Source organism: Chrysochloris asiatica, unplaced genomic scaffold (assembly GCF_000296735.1).
Source record: "Chrysochloris asiatica unplaced genomic scaffold, ChrAsi1.0 scaffold00040, whole genome shotgun sequence".
NCBI lineage: Eukaryota > Metazoa > Chordata > Mammalia > Afrosoricida > Chrysochloridae > Chrysochloris > Chrysochloris asiatica.
In genome coordinates this window covers 17,858,084-17,867,351 of record NW_006408558.1, presented here as the reverse complement: position 1 = coordinate 17,867,351, position 9,268 = coordinate 17,858,084, and the positions used below count along the sequence as shown (strand labels likewise).

At 38.9% G+C, this 9,268-nt stretch overlaps 1 protein-coding gene across 1 annotated transcript in view; it reads left to right on the top strand.

The window, feature by feature from the left end:
- Positions 1 to 9,268, top strand: part of KDM2A (lysine (K)-specific demethylase 2A) — a 160,826-nt gene that overhangs the window by 126,585 nt on the left and 24,973 nt on the right. Inside the window, exons 10-11 of the mRNA XM_006860861.1 lie at positions 1,301 to 1,427; positions 4,304 to 4,698. Coding sequence (XP_006860923.1) covers positions 1,301 to 1,427; positions 4,304 to 4,698 — 522 coding nt within the window. The remainder of the gene's footprint in view (positions 1 to 1,300; positions 1,428 to 4,303; positions 4,699 to 9,268) is intronic.

The following is a 9,268-nucleotide window of genomic DNA, read 5'->3' as shown; positions in this document are numbered from 1 at the left end:
CCAGAAATAAGTTAATTTGATTTTTAAGGTAAGAGAGGAGAAGCCTAGTTTTACAGCAGTAGCCACTTAAAAATCCAGACTCGGCCTGGCTATACTGCATTGAAAAGGAACGGGACTGATGAATAAGAATCTCCCTTTCTTGCCTTGTTTGTGAGGAAAGTCATCTCATTCCATAGTGATGCCCTGTGCCCTGGTGAAGGGTTCTGAAAAGAGACTCCCATCCCATCCCGTTCTCTTAGATTCATGAAGACTACCTAACATGGGTCTCTGAAAGGAGTAAAGAAGATGGCAAAATATCCCCGTCATTGGTCTTTCTCACTGATCAACCCATGCTGGCTTTCCTTGTTATTGGCAGTGGTGGGTGTGAAGGGTATTTGTTTTTATTATTCACCTGAAATAATTTCATACTACTTTGCACAGAAAGGAAAGAAAACTAAAAGCAGCGGCTGACCAGGTCATGCTGTTGTTAAGTGCCATGGAGTCAATTCCAATTCATAGGGACCCTCTATAGGGTTTTTGAGTAGCGGCTGGTGAGTTTGAACCAGTGGCCTTGTTGTTCAAACCTACCTTTATGGTCGAGTGCTTATCCTACAGCACCAAACCAGGCTAGGTCATAGAGATCCCTAATCCGATGTGTCGGAATCCTGGTGTGACACTGTGCTATTAAGAACTGGACCGCAAGGTCAGTTTGAACCACAGGGACACTTAACAACAGCGCTGTGATACGTGAACATGCCGCCTTAACAAAGTACAAAGCAGACAAGCTGAGAGTCAGTAGTTGGAGCATAGTTTCATGGCCTAGACTGGATCCAGCTTGAAATTGAGTCTTTAATATTTTCATATGTGGAAGGATAGTGTAAGAGAATACAACTGCAACTCATGTTCTGTCTTTCGATCACATTTTGGTTCTGCTGCCTTGGGATTCAGGGTAAAACTGTATAGTAAAGTCAGGTGTGCCTGCCGTGCCTTTGTGCCTTAAGGATGCTAAAACTACTTTCTCAAGTATTATGTGTCATTTTATTCTGTCCAAAGTTTCTTTTTAATGATTTTCCATTTAATCAAAACAATTTGCTGGTGACTCTGACTAGTCTTTTCAAGTACCTCTTATCTCTTTAGTGATTGTGTCCCATGACCAACATTTACCAATTTACCTAAATTCTGACTTCAAATGCCAACATGAGTTACCAGGTTAGCTGAACAAAATTTTCTTGGGTTAATTGTTACAGTGGTTTAGTTTGTGTTCCTTTTTCCCTGAAAACTGTTGCCAGCTTACTTTTCTCACTATTCTATTTCTGTGTAGGTTCCAAATAAGTTCCGCTATCCATTCTACTATGAGATGTGTTGGTATGTGTTGGAGCGCTATGTATACTGCATAACCAATCGCTCCCACCTAACTAAGGAATTTCAGAAAGAGTCCCTTAGCATGGGTAAGTATTCTACCTTCCTGAACTTTCAGACCAAGACAGTCTTTGCAACCTGTGGGACTGAGAGTGAAGTCAGAATATTTATAGACTATTTTTCAGTTGTTAAGTGCCTTTAAGTCCTTTCTAACTCACAGTGACCCTGTATGGACATGGCAGTTAGCAGTCCCGTGCTTATCCTACAACAACACACCAGGACTCCTCAGTAGATTAGAGATTTTTGTTGTTGTTGTTGTTGTTGGTTTGTTTTCTTTTTCAAATCTACTTGAAATAATTAAAATTCATTTATTTGAACTGGGAGCTGGTAATAGCTGATCTCCTACCCAGCTGTGAATTACTAGGCTAGATGAAATGGTCTGGATCTCATCTTTGTCTAAGTTATTAGTAACTTAGCTCCTCAAGAAAGATGATAATTTGTCTGATGTTTTCTTGTTTGGTACAATAAAAATGAGAATTGTGACTTTATAATAATTCTTACTGTGTTCTAGACACTATACCAAATACTTTATATACATCAAATTCTTAGAATTATATAAGAATAAAAATAATGCCTGTTGTGTAGGTATTGTTATCCCCATTTTACAGATGGGAACATTGAGGTCCAAAGAAGTTAAAAAACGTGTCCATGATATTACATTTAATAAGTGACAAAGCTATAACTTGAACTTGGATTGTTTAGGCTCTAAAATTTACAGTCTCAACCCTTAATCCTTGTCCTTTAATGCTTCCCCATTTAAGTGCCCTTAAAGACACTTAACAACTGAAAAATTTTATTGAATGACAGGATAGTTTCAAGAACACTTTTTTATTTAAGCTGTTCCCTGCCTTAAAATGGAGAGGAGCCAACATTGTAATTGTAATACCCTATAGTCACATGTTTCTGTGGATTCTTTAATCCAAGCAATATGCCTGCTCTTCACTTAATGACATGGAGGAGGAGGATGACTATATCATCGCATAACTGCCTAACTAGTGACACATAGTCTTAACCATCACACCCACCGTTACTTTCACCTCACGTTTCAGTGTTGATTACTGCCAGATTTACATCATTAATGTACAGAATTGTCAGGTTTTTTGTTATTGATGTAAATGTGAACTGGTCAGACTTTCATCATTAATATGCAAAGTAGATTTTTTTTGTTATTGTTATAAATGTGAAGTATCCAGTAACAAGAGAGTAGATAGTGAAGAGGTGTCTATCTTTTGTTTTAGCATTTTCCTCTTACTCTACATAACATTGCTCATTTATCCTTTCATTTGAAAATTTTAAAATGTTCACTGTCTATGTGAAGGCAGTATACAGAAATGTACATGCAACATGATCCCTATATCTAGTCACAGTCATTCACATATGCATAGAAGACAATAGGGAGAAGAGGCAGCACACTAGTTCATTGTCATCCCAGGAGAGAGGGATAAGGGATGATGTACTTACTGCTTTGCACTTTCCTGATAAGCTGTTAGCTGCTGTTGGGTCAGTTCTGACTCATAGCAACCCTGGATAGCATTTCCATAGAGCAGCTGGTGGGTTTGAACTGTGCACTTCCCTACACTTTCAAAATAACTGATGTTGTTAAGTGCCTTCGAGTTGGTTCCAACCCATAGTGAGCAACCCTGTATAGGGTTTCCCAGGAGCAGATAGTGAACTTGAACCACTGATCTTGTGGTTCAAACTGACTTTGTAGTCCAGCGCTTTGGCCTACAGCACCACACCAGGACTGCTGATAGTGAATATAGATTGGGGGGGTCGGCGGGGGTCACAAAGTTTGTGGAAATTTTTCATTATCTTTTAATTCAATTTTCCCATCAACTTTTCACATGTCCTCACATTAATGTTATCATCATCATAAAAGACCAGTGAACATTTTTAACTTCTTACATAAAACGTTTTATTTTGTTGTGAGTAAAAATGCTCACTTTATTTTGCTTTCTAGCCTTTATTGCTAAACTCTAAAGTTTGTTTCATGGCCAAAACTTTGGACAAAAGTACTTTTTAAATCTATGTGCTATTTATTGTCTACTCTTTCAAAGATAATAAAATAATAATTCCAAATTTAAGCTTGAACTTGAAAATGATTTATAGGCAATTTCATAGGTAAGTTATTTCTAGTACATGTTCCAAAGACTTGAGCCCCTCCCAAGCTTTTAAAAATCCAGCTGACCATCACTTCATTACACCATCTGTCCTGCTAGGTCAGAAGCATTGTTAGTTACCAAATAAGCAGAGTAGACACAGTCTTACTTATGCTTACATAGATTTTTTTTTACATCAAAGATTCTGCCTCTATTAACTGACCTCTATATCTACCAATGCTACAACACCTTTCTACAAAATCAGTCTCTTTTCAAATTTACAATCTCTTAATAGATTTCCATCTTGTGAAAAAGCATGTGAAACTGTTTGCGCAAATAAGTACAAACAAGTATTTGCAAATCAGCCCATGCTTACCAGGTATGCTCATCATCAGTCAAGAGGCTACTTCTACCTTTAACCGTAATTTTCAACAGTGGCCTAACCAGCTCCTCTGAGTGCTTTGTTGTTGATGTTAAGTGCCAGCGAGTCAATTCCAACTCAGAGTGACCCTATATAAGGTGTCCAAGGAGCAACTGGGGGGTTTGAATTGCCGACCTTGTGGTTCACACTCCAGTGCTGATCCTGCAGTGCCACACCAGGAGTGTTTTAGGGATACGCAAAAGATATGTAGGCCCAGGGAGAAGAAAGCCATGTAGGAAAATGAGTTGGAATAAATAAATCCATTTGTAAAATGTGACCACTTAGTCATTCACTAGTTTATGATTCCTTCCAATCTACCTTTTTCTCTAGTTGGTCATAAGCGCCTAAGCAGCATGTGCTTACTGCATTTTCTTCTCGCTGGCAGATTTGGAGTTAAATGGGTTGGAGTCTGGAAATGGGGATGAGGACTCAGTGGATCGAGAAACTCGGCGCTTGAGCAGTAGGCGTTCTGTTCTCACAAGCCCCATAGCCAATGGGGTCAACATGGATTATGACGGACTGGGCAAAGCCTGCCGAAGTCTGCCAAGCCTGAAGAAAACCTTGTCCAGTGACTCATCCTCTGACTCTAGCCGGGGTTCCCACAATGGCCAAGTGTGGGATCCCCAGTGTAGCCCCCGAAAGGACAGGCAGGTACATCTGACCCATTTTGAGCTTGAAGGCCTTCGCTGCCTTGTAGATAAGTTGGAGTCTCTGCCACTGCACAAGAAATGTGTCCCCACTGGGATAGAAGACGAAGACGCCCTCATTGCGGATGTAAAGGTAAGGGCTTGTACTGAGTGACAGCTCCTGACCTGGGTAGGATTTAGGGGAGAAACTACAGAAATGTGCATTACCTTTGATTCAACTGGAGAGAAGCTAATAAGTACATGCATGTTTGTGTTGCTCAGTGTTTCAGTTCCTACAGGGAGGGTAGGTCCTTGTGAAAATGCTGACATTTGTATTTTGAGTTCATTTTTTAATGCTAAAAACAGATTTTACGCTGGCCCTCTTCCCTTTCTCAAATAAAGGAGAACTGGAGAAAGTCTTTGTAGTAAGAAATACTGCTTTAAACTAAAACTTGTTGTTGTTAAGTGCCATTGAATTGGTTCCAGTTCAATAAAGAGGCCTATTTGAGGGCAAAAGTGGCTGATAATAGTGTCTAGCAGTCTTGTCCCAAAAAGATTAGGAGAAAACAAAGTGTTGTTCTATGTCGTGTTGAGAAGAGGTTTAGTTTCTTTAGTTATACATTTATCTAGCATTAAGACATAAATACATATAAACAATTTCTGAGAAAAGTACCATTTTAAGCATAATCCATCCTATTGCTTTATCAAATTTTTTTCATCTTTTTTTTTTTTTTGCTTCTTTTTCAAGAGGTCTCCTGGCATCTAATTCTTTCAGCCTGGCCCACACTGCATGTATTGTTCTCAGAGAAATGAGCTTAAGTATAAGAAATCCAGATTTGTGCTGTATGAAATGGAGGAAGTTCTTTTTTAAATCTTTCCTCATAAGTGACTATTAATGTCAACACTGCAGAATGTAAAGCTGGGACTAACAATATTCTTTTTCAGTCAGCTGTGTTTTGAGCTATGTCTCGGGTACAGGACATGACTCTGTATTAGAAAACTCGTGTAATTCGTGTATTATAAAAACTTGTCACATAGTTTATGTTAAGTCACAGAAGAATTTATAGGGAATAGTTTTATGTGACCTTAAGGAAGATGAGCTAAACGTATTATAATGGGTCCCTTCCATATCAGACTTCTTACTCAGGTTTCCTTGGTGGTGGTATGCCTTGGAGTCAGTTCCAGCTCATAGTAATCCTGTACAGGGTTTCCAAGGCTGTAAATCTTTACAAGAGCAGAAAACTTCCTCTTTCTCCCATGGAATAGCTGGTAGTTTCGAACTGTTGACTTTGAGGTTAGCAGCCCGATTTGTAACCACTATGCTACCAGAGCTCCCTCAGGTTTCCGTAGCTACCATATAGTTAGCTGAGGTGCTGCCCAGCTTCTAACAGCCACCTTGCCACCTTAGGAAAGAATGCCAAAAACTGGGATATTACCTAAATTTATTTAGCTGCAAATTTTATTTATTATTTATTTTTATTTTATCTATTTATTTATTTTTGTAATTGACATTTAAATTGTATCTTATTGTGTATACATCACTGAAAAGCAAAAAAATTAAGAGAGTCTTAAAAAGTACTGGTAATCTGGTGAGGTCTATCCTCTTCACTAGTGACAGAAGCTGGACAGTTGGTTTTATAAGGTTTGCAAATTGTGTCACATTGGCTTGTATTTAAAGGAAGAAATAGCAGTGTCCTGAATAGGTGCAGACCTGTTTCTGTGGTGATTTAGCGTCCAACAGAACATAATGCCGTCCAGTTCTGTACCATCCTCGCAGTCATGGCTATATTCAAGCCCACAGTTCCAAGCACTGTGTAATCCCTCTTATTGAGGCTCACCCTCTTTTTTGCTGGCCCTCCACTAAGCATAATGTTACTGGTCTCTCCTGATAACCTGTCCAGAGTCCATGAAACAAAATCTCACTGTCTTCACTTCTAAGAAACATCCTGCCTGTACTTCTTCCAAGACAAATTTGTTCATTCTTAGGTCAAGTAATTGATGGTATGACCACTATTCTTCACCAACTCCAGAATTCAGAGGCATCAATTCTTTGATTTTCTTATTGTCTAGCTTTCACATACATATGAAGATACCATGGCTAGGTAGGGTACACCTTAGTCCTCAAAGTGACATCTTTGCTTTTTAAGACCAAAAAAAGGTCTTTTGCAACAGATTTACCTGATGTAATAACATTGTTATTTCTTGACTGCTGCTTCCATGGGTATTGATTGTGGATCCCAGTAAAATGAAATCCTTGAAAACTTGGATTTTTTTCTCCGTTTATCATGATACTGCTTGTTGGTTCAATTGTGAGGATTACTGTTTTCATGATGTTGAGGTGTAATTCATACTACAAGCAGTAGGTTTCGGTCTTCACCAGTAAGTGCTTCAAGTCCTCTTCACTTTCAGCATAGAAAGCTGTTATCATCTGCATTTCTTCCAATCTTGATGCAGTCTTCATATAGTCCAGCTTCTCCGATTATTTCCTCAGTATACAGATTGAGTAAGTACAGTGAAAGAAAGGATACAACCCTGGTGCACGACTTACATGATTTTCAACCACACAGTAACCCCTTGTGTTGTTTTTTTTTTTGTTGTTGTTGTTTGTTTGTTTGTTTTTAGGTCATTGTACACGTTCTACATGAGCAGAGTGTTGTTCATAATTGGTTATTACCCACAAATTATATTATTAATCATGTGTCTTTGCATAGTCAATAAAACACAGATAAACATCTCTGTGGTATTCTCTGCTTTCAGCCAAAATCCATCTCACATTAGCAATGATATCCTTGTCCCATGAATCTAGCTTGAATTTCTGGTAGTTCCCGGTCCATGTACTGCTGCATCCGCTTTTGATTATCCTCACAAAATTTTTATATTAATGATACTGCCTGATAATTTTTGCATTCTGTTGGATCTCCTTTCTTTGGAGTGGAAACTAGTATGGCTCTCTCAATTGTCTTCCAAATTTGCTAGCATATAAGAGTGAGTGCTCCCAGCATTTAATTCATTTTTTTCAAACTTGTCATTTGGTCTTCTGTCAGTTCTGGAGCCATGTTTTTGGCCAGTGCTTCCTGTGCAACTTAAACGTCTTCCTTTAATGTCGTTGACTCTTGATTCCATGCTACCTGCTGAAATGGTTAAATGTCAGCCAATTATTTTTGATACCGTGACTTTGTATTCCTTTCCATTTCTTGTGATGTATCTTGTGTCGTTCATTATTGTGCCCCATGGTCTTGTGGTTAGGTGTCTTAGCGTCTACTCTGACTCATAACAACCGTGTGCACGACAGGATGAAACACTGCCCGTCCTGTGCCGTCCGTCCTCACAATTACTGTTTTGTTTGATGCCATTGTTGCTGCCACTGCCATTCCATCTTGTTGGGGAAGTTCCTCCTTTTCAATGATCCTCTCCTGAGCATGATGTCATTCTCCAGGGACTTGTCCCTCCTGACAGCGTGTCCAAAGTATGTGCTATGAAATCTCGCCTTCCTTGGTACTAAAAAGAGCATTCTGTCTATACGTCTTCCAGCACAGATTTGTTTGTTCTTGTCACAGTCCATTGTTGTTGTTATTGATAAGTGCCATCTGGTTCTGACTCATAGTTGACCTTTTGTAGGATTTCCAGGGAACGGCTGGTGAGCTTGAACCACTGATCTTACGGTTCAAACTACCTTAAACAGTCTAGCACGTTAAGCCACACCTGTCTGTCTGCGGTATAGTTTCATTTTTTGTGAATACCATAAATCAAAGGCATCAATTCTTCGTCAGTCTTCTGTATTCATTGCATGCCGTGGTTCAGGCATACCTTAGTCCTCAAAGTGATATCTCTACTTTTTCAACACTTTAAAGAAGTCTTTTGCAAAATATGTACCTAATTTGCTTGATTTCTTGATTGCTGCTTCCATGAGCTTTAGTTTTGGAACCAAGCAAAATGAAGTCTTTCACAACTTCAATCTTTTCTCCATTTGTCCCCATGTTATTTATTGATGCCATTGTTAGGGTTCGTATTCTTTACATTGACACAATCTTGCTTGTTGGAAGCAAAGAGAACTTAAAGTCTTTACTAACGAAGATTACAGAGTATGTAGACTTCAGCAAGATTATGTCGTCTGCATATCGCAGGTTGTTAGTGAGCCTTTCTCCAGTCAAATGCCATGTTCTTCTTCATATAGTCCAGCTTCCCAGATTATTTGTTAAGCATACAGATTGAATCAGCGTATAGATTGATAAGTATGGTAAAAGGATATAATCCTTATGTATACCTTTTCTGATTTTCTGCCATGTGGTGTCCCCCTTAAATTGTTGGAACAACTGCCTTTTGGTCTTTGTACAGCTTCGTCTGGAATTCCCATTCTTTGCAGTGTTAGCTACTGTTTGTTATTATCTACACCATCAAATACCTTTGCATAGTCAGTAAAGCATTCTCTGCTTTCAACCAAGATAAATCTGATGTCAACAATCATATCCCTCATCCCACATCCTCTTCTGAATCTGGCTGGAATTTCTGACAAGTCCCTGTCATTGCACTCCTACAACTGTCTTTGTTGGCTGAAAGCAGAGAATATCAGAAGGATGTTTACCTGTGCTTTATTGACTACGCAAAGGCTTTCGATTGTGTGAATCATGAATGACAAGCTATGGACAACATTGAGAAGTATGAGTATTCCAGAACACTTAATTGTACTTCTAAGAAATCTGTACCTAGACCAAGAAGCAGTTGTT